Here is a 26,218-nt window from a genome sequence, read left to right as displayed (position 1 = left end):
CCCTGTGAGCTTCCCCCACATCTAACCATACTGCTAATTTTGTATTTTTTGGTAACAGAAGCCCCTTGAGCAGAGCACCAGCAGTGTCACAGGTGAGCCCTGGTGTGGCTGTGAGCTCTTTGCACACACTGAGTCTTCCTGTGGGGGTCTCCAGGGTGGTTGCTGCCCTTTGTCAGAACTCAGCGCATCCCTCTGGGTGTCCAGAGTTGCCAGGACCCCACTGAGGGGCTCAGAGACCCTGGCACGCTGCCCAGAGCACCTGGGGATTTGATTGTGACCCCTGGAGCAGCTTTGTACGAGGAACTGAAAGTTATAGAAGTTTAAATAGTATAATAATAAAATTATCACAGGGTGAAAATGTAGATTTTAGGATCTTTGGTATGGAGGTTATGGGGACAAGATGAGGAATCTGGGTGTGTCCAGCCTTTCTTCTCCTTCTTCTTCTTGTTCTCAGTTTTCTTCAGTGATGTTGGCACTTAGGGATTGGTTTAGAGTAGAAGTGCACTGTCTAACACAGGTAATGGGTATTGGGAATTCAGTGTAAATATCTTATAGGTAGTTTGTAGTATAAAAGGACAACACAGAGTGCCTGTGGCTGCCCTGCTGAGCAGATCTCAGCTGGGCAGAAAGGAAATTTCATAGATAAGAATTAATAAACAACTTCAAGACTGAAAACTGAGGAGCTCTGATTCTTTCTTCAGCCGCGTGGGCCGAAGCAGAGACACCCTGCACATCTGGGGGCAGCAATCAACAACCAAAACCTGAGAGCCCTTACAGGCAGCTCTGTGCTCACCACTCAGCCCCTACTCCTTTCAGACACTGCCAGCCCCTCTCCCACACCTTGTGCTCAAATATTCCACTTTTTTTCCTTTTTCCTTCTCCCTTTCACCCTCCATTAATGGAACCCCCAGTTTTTATTGGGTTAGTGGGTTGTTCCAAGCATTCCTTTATTCTGAGAGGGCTCCAGGGCCATCCTTGCAGATGGTCACAGTGTCACAGGAGCACCTCAGCACACAGTGACTCAATGCCATCACAGGAATTGTCTGATGTCCCCTGCCCTTGCGTGATTGGGACTGTTGATTGCACCCATGACTGTTTTGAGCATTTGTTTTCTGCACCAGGGAGCCCTGGGTGGCTTCCAGGACATGCAGCGTGGCCTGGCTTGCTTCCATCCTGCTCGTGTTCCAGGCTATTGGAGCAGCAGATTAAATCCCAGCTGCACTTGGGCAGGAGCACTCCGTGGTGCCTGTGAATCTCCACTCTGGGCTCGGCTCAGATTCCTTCTCACCCCAGCTCCTCAGGGCCTTCTGCACTCCCTGAAGCTGCTCCTGCTCTGGGAGCCCTGAGCTCACACCCCACACGAGCTCCTGCTCTGTGCCAGCAGCAGCACAGCTCCCAGGGCAGGGCATCGCCCTGAGGACACCCAGACACCTCACAGGAACATCACCCACTCTTTGTTTCAGACATGAGTGGGGTGTCAGGACAGATGGGTGTTACCTGAGCTTCCTTCAAGCCCATGCAAGAAAAGGATAAAGACAATAATCCTGATGCTGAAATCACTGACTCCTGGACTAATTAAATCCTCCTCCATGTATAGGACAAGGGGGAATGGCTCCCACTGCCAGAGGGCAGGGTTAGGTGGGACACTGGGAAGGGGTTCCTGGCTGTGAGGGTGGGCAGGCCCTGGCACAGGTGCCCAGAGCAGCTGTGGCTGCCCCATCTCTGGAAATGTCCAAGGCCAGGCTGGATGAGGCTGGGAGCAGCCTGGGACAGTGGGAGCTGTCCTGGCCATGGCAGGGGGTGGCACTGGATGAGCTTTAAGGTCCTTTCCTGTGGGAACCCAGGACATCCCTCTGGCCATCCTGAGAAGCCAAGACCCCTGCCAGGGGGCTCAGAGACCCTGGCACAGAGCCCAAAACACCTGTGGGTTTGATTATGACCCGTGGAGCAAGTTACCAACCTTATATGAAGATCAGCAAGCCACAACAGTTTAGGTAGAATAATAGGGGAATTATCACAGGGTGGAAAAGTAGATTTTGGGGTTTTGGTATGGGGGTTCAGGGAGCAAGATGGAGGGAACTGGGCATGTCCAGCCTTTCTCCTTCTTCTTCTTGGCCTCCATCTTCTGCTGTGATGTTGGCACTTACAGATTGGTTTAGAGTAGAAGCTCACTGTCTAACATAGGTGATAGGTATTGGGAAGTAATTGTAAACATTGTACATGTAGTTTTTAGTATAAAGACATAATACTGCCCCAGGGGAGGCAGAGTGCCTGGAACTGTCCTGCTGGATGGACCTCGGCAGGGCAGGAGAAAGAATTTTATAGATAAGATGCAATAAACAACCTTGAGACCGAGAAATGAAGAGCCCTGACCCCTTCTTCAAGCACCAGGCTGGGAAAAGAGACTTTCTAACACATCTCAGGGTCACTCTGAGCAGCAGAGACCCCAACACTTTCCCACCAAAACTATTCCTTGTGCTGAGACTCTCTAGATCAGTCAGTGTTGGCTGTGAACATCCAGAAAGGTTGCCATCCTGGGAGCCATCCCAAAATCTGTGCACATCCTTTTTAGGGACATCTCCCATTTTTGAATTTACTGTCATGGCAAACAGTGGCCATTAACACAATGAAGCCCAGCCCCTCCTGACTCCCACAAGTCAGTCAGGACATCTCAGCAGATACAGGACTTCATGTAGCATCACCTGGCACAAGGAAGGCTCAGACTGAGATCTGACATCTTCCAGCTTGGACAAGCAAAAGGGAAGCTGGAGGCTCCTTTTATTTCCTCATCTCTTTATTTTTTCATCTTTGTTGCTCTCCAAAGGCCCTTGATTGGTGTTTTTCCCATCTCCCCCAGATAAACATTTGTAGACTTGAATCGTGTAATCCTCAAATGCTCTTCCCCTGTGTCCCACAGTGTGTCCCACCCTCCAGCCAGTGACTCCCATCAGTGTGCGAGGTGTTCCCAGAGACATTTTGTGTCCCACTTTGTCCCAGATTTCCTGGCAGGCACCAGGGAACCTGCATGGTGTTAAGTGATCAGAGGCTTTTCTGCACCCTCACAGGGAAGGGGCACTGAGGTGCAATGGCAGGAGTGACACCCCTAAGGGTGACACCCCTAAGGGGGTTCATCTCTTACAATAAACACAGTGTCAGCAGATTTCTGGGAGTGATGGGGCTGAACCCAAACCAACAGCAACTAAACACTCTGGCCAAGAGAACTGACACTGGAATGGTGAATATTTCCCCAGTTTTACCAGCTCCCCAGGTTGGAGCTGTGGCAGCTTTCTTCCACAAGTTGTGGGAAACAGCCTATTTGTCACCCTGGAACTCACCTGCTCTTCTCAGCAGAGCTCATTTCTCCCAGTTTGGGGCCTGCAGGGCAAAATATTTTCCAATTGCTTGTTTGGGAGCACTTTGCTCCCATCTTTCAGATTTTTGATTTAACCAACTGCTTTTCTTACATCTTCATCAGTATATCTGATAATTACCTGAAGGTGATTGGAAATTGTGGCTGGACATTTTTATATTCGGCTCCCTCTTGTGCTCATTCCATCCTCCTGCTGACTCCTCTCTTCCCATGTTTTTCCACAACCTTTTGCCAGCAGGATGCTCTCACATCTCGCCCACGGTGCTCAGGTGGAGCTGAAATTAAACGAAATGTGCCTGCCCATCCCTAGCAGAAATATCACTCCTTGGAGGAATAAATTGGGAACTAAACAGGAGCTCTGCCAGGCAGAGTTGGCACCAACCCACAATCCTGATAATTGGGTTTGCATGGGGAATGGCTGCCAGGGGAGGCTCAGCACCTGCCCAGAGCAGTTACAGACAGAGCACGAGTGGGAAGGAGGGGGAGAAGATTCTTACCCTGTGCTGTGGCACTGGGCAGCCCCTGGGCTGAAGAGAGCAGAGTGGGAATGATGGAGAAGTGTGAGAGACAGACACTGCAAGGATGCCAGAATCCCAGAATCAATTAAGTTGGAAAAGACTTTTGAGGTCATTGAGTCCAACCCATGACCTGACACCACCTTGTCACCCAGAGCATGGCACTGAGAGGGACTGTGTGACATCCCTGTGAGAGGGTGGCTCAGGTCACTTCAGATTGCAAACTCCACCCAAATTCCTCCCAAGAAGTTTGGAGGAGCAGCAGGAATGTCCGGATGTGTATTTGTGATAATCTTTGTGTCTTGGCTTGGAGTGAATGCCCAGAGCCCTCAAAATGCCATGAAACCAGAAACCTTTGTGTGTGCAATGGGCAGCTCTGGGAGACTCCCAAGTGTCCATGGTAAATAATTAGACCCTTAATTACAGGTTGCCCACACCATCTCAGTGATAACTTGTGACTATACTTCACCTATGCTGTATTCCCTGAATTCCTGTTTGTATCTGCAAAAGGGCCTGGAATCCTGCCCAGGGGAAAAAGATTTTTTTCCTTTCTGTTTTTATGTCTTTGAGTGTTTCTGGGCATGAAACATCAATTTACTTTTATTGTTTTTTCATAATTTTTTGTCAGCTTGGCTAGTGCTGGTGACTGTAATATAACTGCATTTCAGCTCTGCCTGTGCAATAATTCTACCTGGACCATTAAAACCAAGTTTTCTCATTAGCCATGAGGGGCTGGGGTGAGTGTGCCAGAGCACTGCATGTTGAGGAAAAAGCACTTTTCAGGACAATGGGTGGATAATGTGGATAATGTGAATTTGGGGGATATAATGTGAATTTCTACTTCAGGCTCTGAGAGGAAATGAATGAAAGGTGAGGGCTCCATGGAGCAGTGAGGGCTGGGGATAAGTGGGACACAACTGCAAAAGAGAATGGGAGCAAAGTCCTTATAAATGAGGTGTAGCTGCAAGACAGAATGGGAGCACAGCCATCCCTTAATGCATATCAGATATCAGAGTGACCCTCACCTGAGCTGATACTCCTGAAGGCAGAGTCCTTGCAAAGGGGAAGAAGTCATCGTAAGGAATGTCAGGTCAGAATGGGAGCACAAGCACCACCTTGTTTTGTGTTGAGCTGTTAATCTGTGACACTCATGTCTTTGGGGCAATGGTGGTGAGCAAGTTGAGAACTTGTCCTTACCTGAGAGAGGTTCTGGAAGAGTTTCCCTTCCAACTGAAGAGATGCTCATGACAGACGGGCCTGGGTCCGGTCCATCCCAGCCAGCTGGGGGCTGGGGATTTGTAGAGTGTGATTCATCAATTTATCCCAATTTTACCCTTTGACATGGAGGAATCCACTCTGCTGACTGGAGTCATTAAAACTCACTCAGAAAGGAGTTCAAAGGGTTTGAAGTTCTGAGATGTAGGTGTTTATATTTTGCCAGATTATTCTCATTCTTAGTGGTCCAGAGTCTTTTAACTTGTAGAGTAACTACAGTTTAAGGGACACTATAACAATATTATGTGGTTTCATTACTGCTCCTTAGGGCAGGATTTGGTCTCTTAAACCAATAAAGTGAATTTTGTTTTTGTCTGGTTTTGATGCAGGGAATGTTAATGAAGCATTTTCTATTTGTTTGGTTCCCTGATGAGTAATTCTGAGAACATTTTTAAGCCCTGTGTTTCTATAGGCTGTTGCAGATACATTGAGTCACTTTTTAAAGCACAGATTCAGTGAAATATGAGCAGATGGGCAGAGTTTGCATGTTTGTTGTACGGATTGTGGAGCCAGTCTCTGACATGGGTGAAATAACAGTGGGATATTTTTAAATTCAGCAGCAAGCATACACAAAACCTTAAACATTATTCATAGTGGTAACTTAGATTCTGTAAAAGTTCAAGTAAAATAAAAGGCAAATTCACATAGAGCTGTTAGAGCTGGTATAAAACACCTGCTAATTGAGTCAGGTCACCCCTGTCATCTCCCTCCCTCCTGGTGACAGAGCAGGTTCTGCTCTTCTCAGGATGCTCCTTTGGCACCAAGTTACAAAAAGGAGTTTGGACTGAGGATTATGACTGGCTGAGTGGACTACCCCAGAACTCCACCTTTTCCTGTCTGCCATGCACGGCCTCTCCCGAATCCTCTGTACAGACCTTTCAAGGTCCCTTTTCCCCCTCTGTGCCAGGGAAGGGTTCTCCTGCCCACACTGAGTCCTGTTCACCTTCCCAGGGTGAGCCAGGCTTTGGTGAGATAAGCTTTGCTGCAGCTCAGGAAATGGATTTGACTCAGGAGTGGCAAAGAACATGATTTGCTGTAAATGAGAATGAATTAGAGTCCCCAAAAGTTGGTGAACAGGTGTGAGAAAAAATTTCTTGGTGTCTGTGGTTCTGATGGAAAACTAAAACATCTCCAGCTTTCTATCACACAGATGGAGGTTGTCCAGTGTGGTGCTTCCTCCTGGCCAGTGAGTGACATGGGATATAAATCCTAATTTTTCTTGGAAGCTTTTGAGGCTAAACAATCACATCTTTTGTTTCAAAGCAAGAAGGACAGCCCCTCACTGGCTCATAGCCCTCACTCAAAAGAACCAGAATTAGACCACTCCAGGATCTTGCAATCAGACATCCCATCCCATGGGCTTGGCTGTGTCAGGAGTGTCATGGCAGTGATATTGTCCTCAGGAAATCAGCACCAAATGTGCCTGCACTCATCCCTCTGGGCGTGACCACACAGGGCAGTGGCATTTCCACAGGATTTATTGCTGTTCCTATAGCCCAGACTAAATACTGGACACATGGCGTTGTACAAGGTACGGGATGTGATCTTCTACAAAGTCCAGAGGAAACCAACACAGCAGCAGCTCTGTAAGGCAAGGTTTGCATGGTTCCAGGTGCTGATCAGGGAACTGAAATTATCTGAGAAAAGGCAGGGAATTTCTGAGCCTTCAGTGATGGTCTCTTTATTCAAAACTGAAGCTGAAGAACAGCCCGCAGAGTGAAAGCATTGAGAGAACCAGAGAGAAGGGATCAGAGAGGGATTTTTGTCTCATCCTCTCTGGGACATGTCCACTTCCAAGAGTCTGTGTGGACCAGCAGCAGCAGGATATTGCTCTGCAACAGGACACACCTCATACCAGAACACGCACTGTCAAACTGCAGTGCCTGTCACACTTCCCTCTGGATTTCCATGCTGTGCAGCCTCTGCCATGCCCTGAAGTTTGGATATTCACTTTAAGGTCAGAACTATCCTGCCCTGCTCCTCTGCTTGCTTTTATTTCAGCTCCACCCAGGGCTGAAACCACAATATTCCCTAATTTTGGAGCGGCATTGAGGAGCCAGGACTGTGAAGTTGTGATGATCCTGTCTGCCCTCGTGTCTGACATTGTCCTCATCACAGTGAGGTGGTGTTGGCCACTGACAGCACAGAATCATTGATTTACTGAGGTTGGAACAGACCTTCAAGGTCATTGAGTCCAGCTGTTCCTCCAGCACTGCCAGGGCCACCACTAAACATCACCCCAGGTGCCACATTCACTCATCTTTTGAACACCTCCAGAGGTGGTGGCTCTACCACTGCCCTGTTCCAATTCCAACACTCCGAGAAAAGCATTTCCAAATATCCAGCCTACACTTCTGTTGGTGCAACTTGAGGGTGCTTCCTCTTGTTCTGTCCCTGTTCCCTGGGAGCACAGCCTGACATCCCCAGCTGTCCCCTCCTGTTAGGAGCTGTGCAGAGCCACAAGGGCCCCCTGAGCCTCCTTTGCTCCAGGAGCTCCCTCAGCTGCTCCTGGTGTCCCAGGCCCTTCCCCAGCTCCATTCCCTTCTCTGGACACACTCCAGCCCCTCAGGGTCTTTCCTGTCATGAGGAGCCCAGAACTGACCCCAGGATTTGAGGTGGGGCCTCACCAGTGCCCAGCACAGGGGGACAATCACTGCCCTGGTCTTGTGGTCACACCATGGCTGGGACAGGCCAGGAGCTGTTGGTTTTCCTGGCCACCTGGGCACGCCTGTGCTCATGTTCAGCCACTGTCAGCAGCACCTCCAGGGCCTTTTCCTCCTGGGCAGAAGTCCGGGCGCTCTGCCCACACCTGGAGCACTGCCTGGGGTTGGTGTGACCCATTTCCCTGTCCTGCCTGCCTTGGCATGGCGTGGGCACAGGAAGGGATAAGGAAATGCACCAGTGACTCTGCAGGTGCAGGGCACTGTTGCCAAGGTGGTGCTCCCCAGGCTGGTGCACTTTCCCTCAGATCTTCACTCCCAGCTGCAGGAACCCAGTGGGTACATTTGCAGCCAGACATCCTGCCCAAAACATACAGAAAAGTTCCTATGACTCCTGAAATTCCACACCATGCTCACACACTTTCCTGGGTACCGAGACCTTTACAGAGCTGAGTCCAGCTGCAACATCCCACCTTATGTTCCTGTGCCCCTTCACCCAGCAGTGAGCTTTAGCTCCTATACTGCTCCCACATCCTTTGAAGGACCAGCCAAGGAGCCAAGAGAGAACCACATTGCTCTGCACTTTTCAAAGTTTATGAGCCAGGAGAGAAACAGACCCTCACTCCCCAGGGATCCCAAGCAGGGCCTGGTGTCAGTATGGTGCCATTTTTAAGCACATAATGCTTTTGGCAAACCCACGTAAGGGATCTTGTTTGTGATAGACAGGCTCTTGAAAAGCCCTGGAAAAATATCCCACTGACAAAGAGACATTTTCTGAGAGACCCAGGGAATTCTCAGCCCTTTGATGATAGTACTTGATCACCACAGTAGTCATCAAACAGACAATATTAGAGTGGACACTTTAGTGCCTGGCTTTTTTTTATGGCATCCAAACACATCTATCCAGCACATTTCCACTTCTTTTTCCTGCAGGTGTGTCCAGGTGCCAGCTGGCTTGTTGTGCACTGCTGGGGCCAATGACAAGTCATTAAAGTAGTCTTAAAAGTGGGAAGGATTTGTTTGGCAAAAGAGTCATTTGCCTCCATTCTTCCCGTTTGAATGGCATCCACAATGCCACAGAGGCAGGAGAGTCTGGTAAGACACAGATTTGGAGCCAGCTCCCAGGAGTGGAGGGAGTGTTTAGCTGTAGAACACGGGCTTGCGCAGCACACGCACCACGTTGTAGGTGTTCAGCCCCGGGGCGTCAAAGCCAGGGGACAAACCCTTGCGGTCGAAGGGGTAGAAGTTAAAGAGCTGCCCATTCTGTGTCTCCAGTGAGATGGAGGCAGAGCCCAGGTGCAGAACACATGGGAACTCCTTGTCAAAAACGACTTGGAAAACGCGATCTTCCAAGTGGTGGAGCTTGATTGTCCGATACTTTTCAGGGATCAGCTCTTCCACGTGAGGCCCAAACTGCTGCATGAGGAGCACCCCACCAATTCCAACCTTGATCTCATAGAAAGTCAGGTTGGAATAGGTGTAGTAGCCAACATAGGGGATTGGGTTTGGAGGAGGAACCAAGCTTTTGTCAGCCTCTCTGAATGCTGTTTCCATGGCAGGGATGAGATACTCGTATGTCTGAGTCACAATGTCCCCACCCTGCGGTCTGGGCCCTGCCATCAGCACAATGAAGCTCAGGCGGAGCTTGGGGATGAGAGAGAAGGTTGCTGAGTAACCATCGAGGTCCCCATCCTTCCTGATGACATCATATCCCAGCTGCTCGTTAATCTCCCAGGGCGTGCCTGTCTTGTTAGCAAAGTATTCCACGGAGCACTTGAGCAGCGGTGTCAGCATCGTCTTCACCGTGTCGGGCTCGAGCAGCCGGCGGTGGTAGGTGCCCAGGAAGACCATAGCCAGCTTGGCCAGGTCGGCAGCCGTGGAGTACATCTGGCCAGAGGGCCGGTACCAGCCCAGGTCGTAGAGCGGGGCTGGCTGCTGGCTGCCGTAGAAGCCCACGGCCATCTGGGAGCGGACGGGCGCCGTGATGTCAAACCCTGTGTCCTCCATGCCCAGGCGCTCCAGGATGTTCTCCGAGATCCAGCGCTGGTACTGCCCTTCGGCCGCGTGCTCAGCCAGCACGTGAGCCATCAGGGAGAAGGCCAGGTTGCTGTAGTGGCATCTGGAAGGAAGGGGAATATATTGGGATCAGCTGTTCATCAATGATATGCAAAATCAGTGGCTGGGTCTCTCTTCTTTAGGGAAAAATTCACATTTTATGGGATGGCAGATGAAGGGGAGACAGAGAAATATCACTGGCCAAGGGCTATGTACAAATCATGAATGGGACAGGATTGCTGGGAATGTGCCTTGAGCTGTTTTATTTTCCAGCATCAGTCTCATTACATGGTTATGACAATGGGAAGATGCCAGCAGCTCACATCCCAAGCAGCAGACCAAGAACTTAATGTTACAACTTACTTTATAAGTTTTTGGACCAATCACACAAAGCAAAAGCACATTGACAGTAGTTCTATCCAACCACTATAAGCACATGTACCTGTGGTTAAAACAATGCTTGCTTATTTTGAATATGATACCTGCTTGTAAACCTTAAAACACAATGCACAGAGCTCCATTATTAAGCTTAAAACTTCCAAATATCTTGCTAGATATATTTTTTCTGCAGTTTAGGCAGTTATTCTAGACAAGTGTTAATACACAGACCATTGTTCTATTTGTCCTTAGTTTTCTACTTTGTACATAATTTTTCTTCTGACCTATCTCATGGCTCTGCTTAGCTCTAATCACAGCTCTGCTGTCTCTGAAGCCAGCCTTTTGCAGCTTTCCCAAACCCTCTGATTTTATGGATTCCCACAAGAAAAGCTGCATGTTGTTGCCATGATTTGTTGTTAAATCAAGAAAGAGAAATGTTTTACAGGAACATCAGCAGAGCTGTTTAACCCTGATGTACAGAGAGAGCTGGAGATGGAAAAGAAACAACTCCTCTATATTTGCATAACCTGACTTGCTGTTTATAATTGTTCACCATCCATTATTTTTAAGAGCAGTGTGGGGAGTTCCAGGTGCTCACCTTAAAGGTCTCAAAATCCTGGGTAAACCTCTTTGGGGATTTGCCATGGGATAATCACTTAGATATCTAAGCTACCTTAAGATGGTAAAAGCACTTAAAGAGCACTTAAAAGCCCACAAAGCAGCATCCAGCAATGTGGAATCATTAAAGAAACTTGACTACGCCAGTCTTTAATAACCATCAAGTGATTTGTGTTTTCAGAATTGAATGAAGTTTAATGGCATGAAAACATGAAGGGGCATTTTTTTAAAAATACATTTTCAAAAGTCATTAAATTTTCAACCCTGTTGGTTTTTTTAATTGTGTGAAGCCACACATCTCATTGAGACCTATTTAGATCATAAATTTGGTACCACTTCAACCTTTTCCAGCCCATTTAGTTGAATAAAAGCATGGTGAACATATGTATTTTTACCCTTAGAACAATCACATTCTGTATGTAAAACCTTGTATCTGAAATGGAGCTGGATTTCAAGACAGAAAAATATGTCAAAACATCTGTATCAGTGAATGTGAACTTCCTTTGGGAAGAATGATCTGTTAGCTGGGAAGCACAACCAGGAAAAAGGAGAGAGAGAGAAAACTACCAACATATCAATTAAATATAAGGTATTGAGAGACTGTGAGGGGATGTCCTTATTTATCTTCATGGGGATCATAAAATAAAGATACCAAAGGAGATAAGTTACAATAAAGATAAAAATACCAAAAAAGATGATGGTACTAAAATCCTAAAATCCTTTAAGGAATATCTATTGTAGCCTCCTACATGATGTGGGACAGAACTAGCATAAGTGAGTGGCAGATCCTCAGCCATCCTGGGTAAATTATTTCAGGCTGTAATTAATTACCAAACAATTTTGCAGTCTTAGAAAGTTTCTTCCCAGTTAGTCTGAATCTTTTCCCTCATCTGCTGTCTACTGGATCCTATTGAAGGCTGTGGGGAAGTGTCCAAGGCCAGGTTGGACAGGGCTTGAAGCAACCTGGGATAGTGGAAGGTGTACCTGCCCATGGAAGAGGGCTGGAAAAAAATGATCTTTAAGGTCCCTTCCAACCCAAATCAGTCTGGGATTCTATGCATCCATGATATTTTTGAGTGTTTGCAACCCACGTAACAGACTTTTAACAAGATACAGGAATTGAAACAAGCATTCAGAGACCTTTTTGATAATTTAGAGACAAACAACTCACCACAGACATGATTTTAACCGAAACCTGTGATGATTTAAACTGTTTAAATTAAAGTACTTTTCCACTTTTGGAAACCTGCATCATTTAAGGCTCATAAAGTGAACTACAGCAGTTTAATTTGGCTCATCTGGGCTTAAAACACCAAACCCAACACTGACACCTCCAACAGTCTTTTTTCCAGGCATGTGGGGAGATGGCTGAAGCTCCCTTTGGAAATAGCTGCCTTTATCCACCAGCCATGGAGGCTGGGGATGGGGCTGAGGGTGGAGAACCCTGATCCAAACCAAAAGCTCCTAAAGGAATGTGTCTGACCTGGTTCCTGGGTCAGCCACCAGGACGTCGTCTTTGAGCAGCGCGAGGGCGTCCTGAGTGCTGCCCTTCCAGAGCAGGCTGGTGGATCGCAGCCTCCGGGGCAGACCTGGGCCACACAAAGAGAGAAATCATGGAAATGATGCCTCTGGGGAGCACAGAACAAAGGCAAGGTTCAATGGCAAAATGGAAGTACCAGTGGTGGACACGAGAGCTCTGGAAACACGGCAAGGAGCTGCTCCTGCTGGGCTGCAGGACATGGCATCAAGGACATGGCATCAAGTCATGGGCTCCTGACTCTGCCTTGCGTAGGTCCAACCCCAACATCAACTCTGGGCTGCTGCATCTCAGTGAAAATGCCTTGAGGAATGATGGAAATTTTCCTGGATCCCCAAGTGTGGTTTGGAAGAGAGGGGCAAATGGAGTGTTGGGAAATCCCTGTATTTCCACGTGTCTGCATTCCCTGGACTACAAATGCGTGTAACAGCTCCTTTTAACAGGATTTCATTCTTTACACTTCACCACAGAGGGCCCAACATCTCTGCACAACTCCAGGCTTGGTTTAAAGTATTTTTTATCTTTCTCCTCATCTTTAGCAACATTTATTCAGGGTTTCTGAATATAGAAAAAAACAAGGTAACCACTTTTAATTATTCAGGGTTTCTAAATGCATAAAATATCAAGTTCTTTTTGCTTTTGTCTCTGAACACAGATTCCCTAAAATTTTTGTTCTGTACTTTTTTAATCCCCAGCTTCTCTGCACAGGATCTATGGCTTGCCTAGGCCAGAACTTGGATCCCTTTTGGAATGGAATCCTTGCTGCCATTTGCAATGGGCTTCAATGTGGATGTTTGGGAGGAAATTGGGAAATGTATGTTTTTGACAGACAAATGACTCACAATAGTGTGCTCAGTGACCATGTCTTACTCATGGATTCAGTAAGGTTGGAAAAACCCTCCAGGATCATGGAATCCAACCATTAAGCCAGCACTGTCCTCTCCACCACTAACCCATGTCCCCAAGTGCCACTTCTCACATTTTTTTAATGCCATCCAGAATGGTGACTCCACTATTTCCCTGAGCAATGTTTGCCAATGCTTTACAATCCTTCCTCTGAAAATTTGTTTCTTAATATGTGATCTAAGCATCCCTTGCTGTAACTTGAGGCCTTTTCCTCTTGTCCTGCATCCTGGCAAGGCTGAATGAAGCCCCATTCTTTTTTGGCAGCAACACTTATTTTTCTCAGCTGGCCTGAACTTGGCATTTGAGCTGGAGTGAGAGCACTGTTCTGCCCCCTGCTCTGGGGTCATTTGTGCAGCTGCACGACCAGATAAGAGATGCACAGCGGCAGCAAAGAAAATGTTGGAGCAGTGGGAGAGTTCACCAGCTCTGTGACAGCAGTGCAGTGTCTCCTTGAGGTTCATTGGAAATGATAAACCAGAGCATAAAATAATCCAGTCATTGATTTCTACCTCATGGGCTGCTAATTGAAGTGACAAGCACGTTGTTAATAATTTACAATCACATCCCATCCTGTCATTCGTGTGGACTGGAAAATCACAGTCTTAACAAGCTGGAGCTTCCCTCCAGCAATGGGCCCATCGAGTGCTGAGGAGAAAAACCTTTGGAGTTACTTCTGTAATATGCAATGGAGAGACCAGATAATGAGGATCTATTACATATCAGTTTCACTGGAAGAATTTAGATGAAACCCACTTTACAATGTGTCATGCAGTGGCTTTGATGCCAGTGCTAAGCAGAACTTATTCCTTTTTGGGGTTTGACACACAGCAAACGGAAAGTGGAACCGGAACATTCCTTTGATTTGCAGTTGGGATTTTGAAACTGTACACCTCCTTCTGCTGAATTGTCAGGGTCCAAGGGTTGGTGTGTCCTCTGGGGGTGCTCTGGGAAATTTGGGCCACATTCTAAAATCCAAAAATACACAGGAGCATAAAAGGAGCTGAGCAGGGGCACAAATCTAACACAGTGATGGAAGCAATGGAAGGGCTGCACAGTACAAGCAATTATGCCGCGACCAGGTACTCTCTTGACTTATGCTCCTTACAACATTTCTGGGATGCATGTCACACCTTTCTGGGTGACAGGAGCAGTCAGAGCAGCTTCAGGTGCTCAGGATAGTCAGAGGGGACCAGGCAGAATTGGTGCCCCTGAAGACAACATCAGGCTGGATGGAGCCACACCTTGCCTGCAGGGAGAGGGGCTGGGCAGGGATGTGGCCACGGGCCACTTTGGGTTGTTTATCTGCTTCTTTCCAGGTTTCAGTGTCATTCCATTTTGGGGAGCCCTCTTTTTCATACTGGCTTTTTTCAGATGATGCTGTACCCCATCCTGAGGTCCTGCAAGTTGCAGCCATGCTATTTTGATTTTAGGTCCTAATTTTAGGGCATTTATTCCAATCAGGAAAAATGCAGGTGTTACAGAAATTGACCAAAATACCACACGTGATATCAGCACAGTCTCTTTGGCCATTATATTTTGTAATCCCTCAGTCAAGTATTAGCAGCTTTGTTTCAAAGAAAGGGTAAAGTTCTTAGTCCTGTGAGCTCCTTCTCCCTTGATGTATGAGTTCCCCAATTCTAAAGGTAGCAGCAGATTAACACTTCTCTGACAGCAAATGCCAAGCTATAAATAGTTCAGGAATCCCGGATCAGGAACCACACTGACAGCTAAATTTAGCTCAGCAATCAAGGTCTTTCTATTCAAAGCAAAGAGATTTGACCCTCAACTCTACATCTCAGAAAAATGGGAGTGCTCAGGTCTGGAGTACAAAATACTGTTGTGCAATTGGAACCTGATTTCAGGTCATGGTAGTGAGGAGAAAGGAATCTGTGTTCACCTGAAAGGAATCTGTGTTCACCTTGCAGAGGAAAAAGCCTCCTCATCTCAGCCCTTTCCTGGCAGGTGCCCTGGACAGGAGTTCCCTTGGAGCACTCCATGACGCTGCTGACACCCTGCTTCCCACAGCCCTGCCTGATCCCTGGGAAATGCACAGTGCAGGGTCCAGACTGAGAAACAGCCTCCCAGCAGCTCCTTTTTATTCCTGGAATATGGTCTGCTCTCTCTGAGGTGTCTTTCCAGGGCAGAGAGGCCCAGGGACATGGAGGGAGCTGCCTCACCTGAGAGCTGGCTGGCCATTCTGCGCAGGGTGACCAGAGATGGCTTCAGGGGCACCGAGCCTTTTTCCAGAAACACCAGGCCATCTGCTGTGTATCTCTGCTCTGAGTCCTTGAGCCTCCCCAGAGGGTTCTTGATAACAAAGTTCTGGGCATAACGCTCCAAGGGGTCATCAAGGGATGTGACTTTTCCTTCCTCCCACATCTTGTACAACATAATGGTGGGGAAGATCTTGGAGACACTGGCAATTCTGTTAGGGAAGAAACATTTGGAGAAATTTAGCATTGAGAAGCCTGTGAATCAAGAGGAAAGAAGAGATCACGGTGATTTTATGTGTTACACCTTTGTTCATTCTAGAGGGAATGGCTAAAACACAGGTAGGAAGTTTGAATTAATATCCTTAAATGTGAATCTCTATAGACTGCAACATAACCTCTGAATGTTGCCAGCAGTGCAGTGGGCTGCTGATCTCTTTCTATTCACTTGGCATTCATAAAATGACATAAATTGTAAATTACTGGTTAGTAAACACCATAAACACTCTCACACAGTTTACTGGAATTTTAATGTTAAAATCACAGAATCATTTAGGTTGGAAAAGACCTTTCAGATCACTAAGTTGGACCATTTACCCAGCACTACCAAACTGTCCCTAAATGGCAGATTCCCACAGTTTTTGGGCCCATCCAGGCCGTCCCTGTGGCGCAATCGGTCAGCGCGTTCGGCTGTTAACCGAAAGGTTGGTGGTTCAAGCCCACCCAGGGACGTGACCCTGGCTCCTGCCCTGTGGCAGGGGGTTGGAATCAGACCATGAGTGTCCCTTCCAACCCAAATCATTTAATGGTTCTGGAGGAAAAATAGTGCAAGGTCACTTTTCCGTTATAAGGTTGGGAACGGTCCAAAATTGTTCATGCTGAGGACAAAATTTTCTAGTCAGAGTGCAGCCCATGTTTCTTAGATAACACAGTAACAATTCACTGAAAATGGATCTTTAGAGCAAGAAAGTATTTCCTTCATCTTGGTTTTTGGTTTTTAGCACACATAAAGAGCTTTATTCTGTCTTAACCTAAAAAATAATGGCCAAAATGAATTTGACTTCACTGGAACAATAAATAAACTTATGGGTCTGCTTTATGTGCTCTGCAGATATTAATCCCAAACATCAGTTTTTCCTTAATCAACATTTAATCTTATTTTTTTGAATCCTGTGGCGCTGTCTCCTGTCTGCTCTCCAAATCTGTGCCAGCTCTTGGTCTTCAGGTTTGTGCCCTGGACGTGAAGCCATTCCCATGTAAGGAACCGTACGTTTTCAGGTTCTTAAGGGTCTTTGCTATTCTATTTTAAAATATTGTCATAATTAAATGAAAAAAATATATAAATAAATCCAAAGTAACTCAGTAAGCCACCAGCATATAACAATCTGGGAATTCACTTTGTCCCACAAAGTTTCAGCATAAGCCAGCAGAGTTTCCTGCATGGACCTGCAGTTTATGATGGTGTCTCTATTGAAGGTACCTGTCACCATCACATTTTCTGGAAAAATCCCCTTGCCCAGGATTCTTCTCCTGGGAAGCTGAAAAGCCTCAGAGAAAAAGGAAAACAATATTATCTCATTTGCTTCTCCTGTGTTTTGCTGCTTTGGACTGTGGTTGGAGATTGTTTATCCAATGGGTGATTGTTTCGTTGGTTTCTGCTGTGAATTATTTTGACTCTTTGGCCAATTACGGTTAAGCTGTGTCAGACTGGAGAGAGAGTCACGAGTTTCATTATTATCTTTTAGCCTTCTGTAAGTATCCTTTCTGTATTCTTTAGTATAGTTTAGTTTAGTATTCTTTTATATAATATAGTATCATAAAAAAAAATAATAAATTAGCCTTCTGAGAACATGGAGTCAGGTGCATCATTCCTCCCTGCCCAGAGGTAGCAGCTCTCCGTGGGTGTGTTCCCTTTCCTGGCTCTCACTCTGTGCCAGGAGCCTCACCTGTAGATGGTGTATTCGTTGGGCGCCCCCGAGGCAGGGTCGGAGGCGTTCCTCTTGCCAAAGTTGCCCGTCCAGAGCACGGTGTCGTTGTAGATGGCGATGGCCGACATGGCCGGGAGCCCCGAGCTGTGCATCTTCTGCCGCAGCATCTGGTCCACCTGGGGAGAGAGGGAAACCATGAGCTCCCAGGACAAGTCTTACAATGCATCCACTCTGTACCAAGAAATAGAAGGCCAAGAAATAGAAATCTACCACCCTCATCACTCCCAAGCATTCGAGAGTTGTCCTATGAATGGTGTTCTGGAAAAAAAAAGTATTTTAACTGTTTATCTATTTCTTCTAGAATTGCTTCTGTTGAATTATCCTTTGTCCTTTTTCAGTCTACATATCCACTGTGTAGATGAATGCGGTGCTTATGCTTGTAATATTTATGATTAAAACCAAATATCAACATGTAATAATTGCAATTTCTTCTTTTTAAATTTGTATTCTACACATCTGTTCTTTGCACTGGTATTTTAGGGTCAAAGATGTATGAGAAAAAGGTTTTTCAGATATCCCATGACACTTCCCATGCCATGAAACACTCTGGAGCTTGGGCTCTTATTTTTTCTCTTTCATTCATGAATGGGACAGAACTGCTGGGATACGTTCCTTGAGCTTTATTTGCAGCATCAGCCTCATCACATGGCTGAGACAATACAAAGATGACAAAGCTCACATACAGCCAGCAATAACCAAAGATTTCTTTTAAAAAACTCTCTAGCCAATAGCATATTGCTAAAGCTTACAGACAATTGTTTTAGCCAATTACTAAAAGAACACATACACCTACTTCACAAAATGCTTGCTTATCTTCTTTCTATTAACAATACACAATACTCCATTACTAAGCTTAAAACCTTCTTTTGTCTTGCTAAACATATTTTCCTACAGTCTTGAGGTCTATCTTAACCAAACCTAAGATTCAAGCTATTGTTTAATGTCCTTGCTTGCTATACAATTTCAACTTTTTCTACTTTCAGACTTTACAGCTACAACTTAACTCCAAGTTTTCTGTTCTTTCTATTTCTAAAGCCTACTTTTCCCAATTTCTAGAAACTTTTTTTTTCTTTTACTATTTCCCATGGGCTTCTGTTTAAACCACAACCTGAGAAACAGCTCTGAGCAGCTGAAGGGCTGTGATTGCTCCTGGCTCCCTGTTGTGTCAGGGCCATGCAGAACTCTTCACTGAGCTGCACGGAACTCCTCATCAGCTCTGCACCCACCTCCTGCAAGCAGATTGCATCAATCTTGCCCTTTTGGGGCTTTTTCAAAGCTATGTCATCATCTTGCACATATCGTTTGCATTTGCAGGCACACATTTTGTTTTGCACACCATGGTTAAGACATAAGAAATGCACTTCCAGACCCAGCATTTGAGGCAAGAAAAGCCAAACTGATTCATGTCCTCGGGATCTCTTCACTGAATGGCCAGGGGAAGTGCACTGAGAGCAGCAAGTGGAAACATCCAGCTTCTGTCCAGCCCTTCTGTCAGGGTCCTTTGCCCTCCCTCCCCATGGACCAGTGGCCTATCTGGTACATCTGTAGATGTGTTCATCTGGTGCCCCAGCACCTCCTGAGAAGGTTCTGCTCTCATGGAGACCATGAAAAGGGACTTTGGACAAGGAATGGAGTGCCAGGGCAAGGGGGAATGGCTTCCCACAGGCAGAGGGCAGTGTTAGATGGGATATTGGGAAGGGATTCCTGGCTCTGAGGGTGGGCAGGCCCTGGCACAGGGTGCCCTTGGATCCCTGGCAGTGCCCAAGGCCAGGCTGGATGGGGCTGGGAGCAGCCTGGGACAGTGGAAGGTGTCCCTGCCATGGCAGGGGGGGCACTGGGGGGGCTTTGAGGTCTCTTCCAACCCATGTCAGTCTAAGATTCATGTCAACAATCATGGTCCTCTTTTTCTCAGAGTCTGACCTTTAGATCTGCCTGGACCTGCAGAGACTTCATAAAAGTGGATATGAAGTGATGGGAATTGAAATTCAGTGTGGATAAAGTCAGATGTGTGCAGGGAAACTGCCCAAACCTGGTCCTGAGCTCTCAGCAGCAGGACCTCAGGGCTGTGGTGCATGTTCCCATGGAAACATTTGCTCAGTGCCTTAAGGCAAACAAAAAGGCAAATAAGATAGGAGGGATCATTAGAGAAGTAACATAAAATACAACAAAAAACATTTTTTTTTTTCACTTTGTAAATCCCTGATTCACTTGCACGTTGAATATTGTTTACAGTGCTGATTGCCCTCTACTTGTGAGAAGGAGACAAGTGAGAGAGCACGTGAGAGGGGCTAAAAATAGGGAATGTCCTGTCAAAGCATGATTATTCCTATGGTCCAGACAATCAGAGCAGTATTTCCTCAGAGCTCATGGAGCCTGCCAGAAGTTCAGGCAGTGCTAAAATGTCAGATCCATCTTATACTGAAAATATCATGACAGTGTATCACACCCTCTTCCAGACAGATGCAGCCATTCTTCCCCTTCCCCTTCCCCTTCCCCTTCCCCTTCCCCTTCCCCTTCCCCTTCCCCTTCCCCTTCCCCTTCCCCTTCCCCTTCTCCTTCTCCTTCTCCTTCTCCTTCCTCCTTCCTTTCCCCTCCACTCCCTTCCCTGGAATTATGTATAAGCATCTTTTTAATTTTTAAACAGGGCTGTGGGGAAAGCCAGAAAAGAAAGAAAATTTGGTCCTGGCTGATGAATTGGAACCAGAGAGCAGCTGAGCCAGGTACTCTCAAAGACATGAGGGCTGCCTAATAGTAGACCAGATGCAAAGAGCCATTATTTTTTGCAGGTGGAAGCTCACCATACCTTCTGATGGACAATGATGATGTTTGTCCATCCCAGCTCACCCTCTGGGCAAGAGAACTGCTCCCTGAAGGAGCTCACGTCCATCTCCAGGTTTGCATGTTCTCCCTTCCTCAATTCCCCACCTCCTTCCCCAGGATGGCAAAATCCCCCATCTCCCCTGCAGAAGAGCAGCCCAGAGCTGTGTGTCCCTCTGCTCCCTCCTCCCCACAGACCTTCTCCAGTGCTTCCTTCAGGATGGGGAGGGGGTGGTCCAGTGGCACTGGCTCAGGGTAGCGGGGACACATCTGCACAGCTTCTGACCTCACCTCCATCACGGATGGATCTGGAAAACAGTTCAGGGTGACACAGGTGACCTCAGCAGACACAAGGGCAAGCTTGAACCTCACCCAGCAGCCCCCATGAGCTTTCTTGCTTGCATTGTTTAAGGGATATTTCTGCATAGAGAAAGGACATTGCTGAATTATTTCTGTCTGATGTAAACATGGCTGGCAGGGGCTCTGTGCCCTGTTATTGCTTATTCCAACATGGGATGGACACAGGATGTGCTTCAACTAACTCTGCAACCTGGGACAGTAAAGAACTGGGGCTGCAGGAGTGCCTGGCAGTGGGTTTAGCCCCCTGGAAGGGCCTGCCCATGTCTAAAGGGAAGTGTGAGCTGGGGTTCAGGACAGCAGTGGCAAAGAGTCATCCCTGTATGATAACCTCAGAAATGAGGCCAGGAGTGACCTGTGAGAGCCACCTGAAATCCAGCACTACAACACTTGGTAGGCTCCACATCCACTTCATTGTCTCCTGAATCAGCTGCATCCTCCATATACCACAGACAGCTTAAATTTTTGTGGCCAGCAAAATTTTTGTGGCCAGCAAAGATCTTTAAACTTTGAGAGAGATGGGAACTCCCTTACTTGGAGGCACTATTTTCCCAGCTGCTCCCAAGGTGTTCATAAATACAGCTACCCTGCTCTGACAGCTGGGACAAAATGCCATCTTCTTGCTTACCATGTGAACATGAAGCATCAGAAACTGGGATTAGGAGAGAAATGGAAATCTTGGAGATGGACAGGCATGGATACGCACAGCCTACAGGCAGTCAGGTACTCTGAGACAAAAATGTGTGGTTTGAAACCTTCTCAACCCTTGGTCTCTGAAATACTTCTAGCACCTTCATCGTGGATTTTATGACACCTTTCAGCTACTTAAAACTCTGATCCATTGACACTGTGTATATTTAATCACTGTGCATGCAGTGCCTTGAGTGGATCAGTTGAGCTTCCTATAATCAACAGAGGAGGCCATGGAGATGCTCCATGGGCTGGACCCCCTCTGGAGCCAGGCTGGGAGAGTTGGGGGTGTTCTCCTAGAGAGAGAAGGCTCCAGGGAGACTTTAGAGCCCCTCCCAGGCCCTAAAGGCGCTCCAGGAGAGGGACCTGGGACAAGGGATGGAGTGACAGGACAAGGGGGAATGGCTTCCCACTGCCAGAGGGCAGGGATGGATGGGATATTGGGAAGGAATTCCTGGCTGTGAGGGGGGATGCTGAGGCCCTGGCACAGGGTGTGCAGAGAAGCTGTGGCTGCCCCTGGATATGTCCAAGGCCAGGCTGGATGGGGTTTGGAGCAACCTGGGGCAGTGGAAGGTGTCCCTGCCATGGCAGAGGTGGAACAGAATGGGCTTTAAGGTCTGTCCAGCACAAACCTTTCTATGATTCTGTGATTCCATGAATTCTCGTGTGAACCAGGAGGCTTAAACCAGGGCAAAGATTTGGGGAATAGGAAGACAGCAAACCCTGAAGCTGAAGCAGATAGTAAAGTATTAAAAAAACCTGTTTCTAAACTGGAGTAACAACAGGAAAAATAAAAGATAAAGAACCTGAAAAGAGGCATAAAATGCCTCTCTAGCACTTCAACAGCCCATCCTATCCAAACCTAGGCCAGGAGTGATGGAGCTTCTTTGGACAGCAGCAGAGTGACGTGGTGCCTCCATTGACCCAGCCTTCACCTCGTCTGTGGCCTTGCCTTATTGCCCTCTGGGGAAATCTCTGTTTGGGGAAGTGCTCTTTGGGAAGAAAGCTTTCATTAGTCTTCCACATCTCTGTGGCACATCATGACCAAGGCTAAACCCCCTACTCACTGGGCTCCACCTTGGGGAGGCTGTACTGCCACAGGAAGCAGCCGGTCATGGCCACAGACAGCAGGAGGAGGAACACGACCAGGACATGGATCCACTTCAGCTCCATGGCAGTGAGCTTGAGGAAGCTCCGGCTGCAGGGTGCCTGCTGGAATGGAAAAGGAATGGGCTAGGAGAGAGAAAACACCTGCTGTGTCACCTGGGAGAGAGGCCCCTGTGCTGGAGAACAAAGCTGCTGCAGGGACAGGAGGACTCACCTGGTCTGGTGGAACTGTCCCTGCCCATGGCAGGGGGTGGAATGGGATGAGCTTTAAGGTCTCTTCAACCCAAACCATTCTGGATAATTTTGGTAACATTGCTGAGCCAGGGCAGGGCAGACCAGCTCCTGTTGGGGTAACTGGAACCAGGAATTACTTCCTGGCTTTCAGTGAGCTCTGTGAGCTCTGTGAGCCATTAACTCTCTTCCCCTTGCTGGTTCTTGTGGAACACCAACTACTCCTGCCTTCTCCCCTCCCTGCAGGTGAATCTCATCATCCCAGCCTGGCAGGAGTCTCAGTTACAGCTCTCACTTCCTCCCTTCTCAATCACCATGACTTATTCCTGGATACCTTTCCAGCCCCTTTTTTCCAGAGTCCAGCATCTGTTCATGGCAGTCACCAGCCAGACCATCTGAGCAGATCCAGCTTTTCTAGATGAATGATGGAATTTTTCACTCTGTGCTGCCCTTACCCTTCTCTGTTGTGTCTGTAAATCCCATTCTATCACGTACCATCTGTAAGCTTGGCATTTACAGATGCCATGTTTTGGAAAACTGCCTGATATTTGAGTGTGTGCAGCTCTCACAACACTGGAGACCATCCAGGTTGGTGAGAGAACCAGATCAATGTTGAAGAAAAACAAGGAACAGATGACAAATGAGGAGGTGCCTGAGCCTGAGCTGTGCTCCTTCACTGCCTGCAGGAGGTCAGGAGGGTGCTTTTGAAAGTTTGGCAATTAATGTTATAAAACATATGGCCTGCCATTTGCATCCAATATGCTCCACATTCCTATGCTGTTTCAGGTTGTCTGGACTCACTTGTAGGATAGACAGATTGAAATATTCCCTTTAGATTCCCACACAGCCTTTCCCCCCGCCCTGTTTTGGAGATACAGGATAGCTCATGCAAAAGCTTCTGCAAACCAACTGAGCCTTGTCACTCACAGCCAGGGAATCTGCAGAGCCTCTCCCAGGCTCGCACATGGTTCTGTGGATCCAGCTGGGTTTTCCAGCCTTCACTGGAACTCTGAGTTGCAGTTCCACTTTCTGCATAATAACAGAAATATATCATAATTTTTTCCTGAAAACCTTCAGCCTGGTCAGGCATTCCTATGGGAATTTCTGAAAGCAGCTTATGTTAGGTTCTTCCATAACATAATTAAAATTCAAGGATGGCTTAAGACTGTGCAGATGCCTGCAGATCCAGTCACACCTGAGCCTGCCTGAGCGCTCCACATCCCTATTCCAGCCTGTGACTTGTTTCTAAATAGGGGAATTCCATTCTGACACCAATCCCATTCTTGTTTGGATATAACAACCTCCTTCAGAGCCTTAGCAGGCAGGTGATTCCATCACCCAAGGAAAAGCCTGTGCTGAGATCTCTTTAATCCTCTCACATTGTGGCTCAGTGTGTGTTCCAGGATGTCACCCAGAGCTGTTTTCCTGCAGCAAGGAGTGGGACAGAGCCCTCTGCTCATGGGTGACTACCCTGGATTTAGTTCCATCTTAATAACATTGATTCCTCCACACATTTTCAGTTCCTCTGACCATTTTCCTGCCTCTTTCCTTGCTTCACTGAGAAGCCCTGCTTCCTGAGTGCCAAAGAACAAGGTGAGAAGACTATTTTCTGTCTATATTCCTCATCTCATGGACTCCAGACTCCCTGGGCCACTAACTGAGGACACAAAGATACCAACTTTGAGCTCATCTTTTAGTCAAACTTATCCTTCTGTTCAAACTCCCCTTTACTTCATGTGGATCATGAGTGCCCTGAAAGGATTTTTTCCTTCTCTGCCCTGTGATCTGGTGGGAAAGCAAAAAAACCCAGGCAATACCAGGATTAGAGATATGGATCTCCCTTATTGATGGGACATCAAATACCCGAATGTGTGAGGAATATTCCTCCACCCAAACTACTTTTCCAGGGAAAATACCACTTATTCCCAACACCTGGGAAACTGATGGATAGGTCCCCCATAAACCCTCCTCACAATTCCCACTCCAGGACCTGTCTGGTCTCTCCTTCCTCTCGTTTTCCCCCGACTCTGTGTCTCTGTGACTGTCACAGCTCACAGCACAGACACAGCAAGGCAGGGGGAGGGGGACACGGAGCACTTAAACACATGCAAATGAATGCAAACACTTGCAGGAATGAGCACACACAGCTTCCCATGGGGACAGCCTAGCAGCAGGATACATTTTTTTCCCCCGAGCTTTTCAAAATTAGGATGGGGAGAAAAACTGGGGATTCCCATTGGACCACCCAGGTCACAGTGCTGCCCCACCAGGGTTGCTCAGCCAAGGCACAGCTCAGCAGGGATTAGGGAGAGCCAGAAACCCCCCCAGCCCCTCACGTACCACCTCCAGGAGCTGCCTCAGTCCCAAAGGCTGCTGTCCTTCCTCCAGGCGTGTGGGCACTTGAGCAGCCCCATCCTGGGCAGCCTCAGCCCGGGCAGGGGGCAGCAGGAGCCCTGGGCATCTCCCAAAGGCAGCCCTGCCTCAGGGGCAGGCGCTGCTCTGGCACCGGCTGGAGCAGCCCCCTTTCTCTCCCCACGGGTCCTGCTCCGAGTTTATCTTCCCAGGAGTCCTGCTCTGGCTTTCCCCATCCATTTGGCCCATCCAGGCCCTCCACAGAGTGCTGCTGATCTCCCCTGGGAAAGGAGCTTAAGTGACAGGGACAGCATGGCATTTGCACAGGAAAGTGCCTGAGAGATTGGATGTTAATTCTTCTTAATGCTTCTGTGCCATGTGTGTGAATCACAGCTGAAACCAGGAGGGCTTCACCATCTATTTATAGCAGCTTCATCTCCTCCTGACATCTGAACAGGAGGCGATTAAGCAGCAGAAGGCCGGTCCCGGAGTGCCTCCAGCCAGCCTGGGGAGCTGCTCACGGGGAGGGGACACGGAGAGCTAAGCCGGGAGCTCAGGCACTCTCTGGGCTTAATCCTGAACAGCCTCCTGGAGTTCTCCCACAGTGACACACAAGGGAGTCATTCCCAGCTCCCAGGCCCACAGAACAGAGATGGAGCTGAGATTTCTCCCGCCTTCTCTGCCAGGCACTCTGAAGGATAGTGGGAGGTGCATGAGGGCATCCTTACCCGCAGCTGTAACCCCTCCATGGCTGCTCAGGAGGCTCTTCTCATCCCCTGTGCTGCTGGTCCCCACAAATAAAGGGCTTATAAACCCCTGCGATGGAGAGAACACAGTTGGTGCAGGAAAAAAGCAGTCAGAGCAAAGAGGTAACAAAGCCCAGCTCAGGTAAGAAGAGCTGCAGGGACAAGACTGGCTTTGGGGTCATGGGGGACATCAGGGGACATGGGGGTTGGAATGAGGTGGTCCTAGGTGGTCCTAAAGGTCCCTTCCAACCCAAACCATTCTATGAGATAAAACACAGTAGCCACAAAAGTCCTCAGCAGGACCTTCCCTCTCTCTGCCTCTGGTCTGGCAGCATCTTGTGTTTAGCCCTAAGCTCTGGGACTCCCATTTCTCTCAACCATCCTCACCTCCAAACACAAGAAACTG

At 47.7% G+C, this 26,218-nt stretch overlaps 1 protein-coding gene and 1 non-coding gene across 2 annotated transcripts; one reads left to right on the top strand and one right to left on the bottom strand.

Moving 5' to 3' along the window:
- Nucleotides 1-8,960: 8,960 nt before the first annotated feature.
- LACTBL1 (lactamase beta like 1) lies at nt 8,961-25,839 on the bottom strand. Its single transcript, XM_058039504.1, is given in 7 exon segments — nt 8,961-9,939; nt 12,355-12,460; nt 15,492-15,739; nt 17,471-17,628; nt 20,528-20,637; nt 22,444-22,588; nt 25,795-25,839. Coding segments are annotated over 7 exon segments (1,791 nt in total).
- Nucleotides 16,183-16,256, top strand: TRNAN-GUU (transfer RNA asparagine (anticodon GUU)). The gene has a single exon. It is a non-coding gene; the product is annotated as a tRNA-Asn (tRNA).
- Nucleotides 25,840-26,218: the final 379 nt, after the last annotated feature.

The sequence above is a fragment of the Melospiza georgiana genome, chromosome 22 (genome assembly GCF_028018845.1).
Source record: "Melospiza georgiana isolate bMelGeo1 chromosome 22, bMelGeo1.pri, whole genome shotgun sequence".
Lineage (NCBI taxonomy): Eukaryota > Metazoa > Chordata > Aves > Passeriformes > Passerellidae > Melospiza > Melospiza georgiana.
Note: the sequence above shows the minus strand (reverse complement) of the source record. Positions and strands in the feature narration are given on the sequence as shown.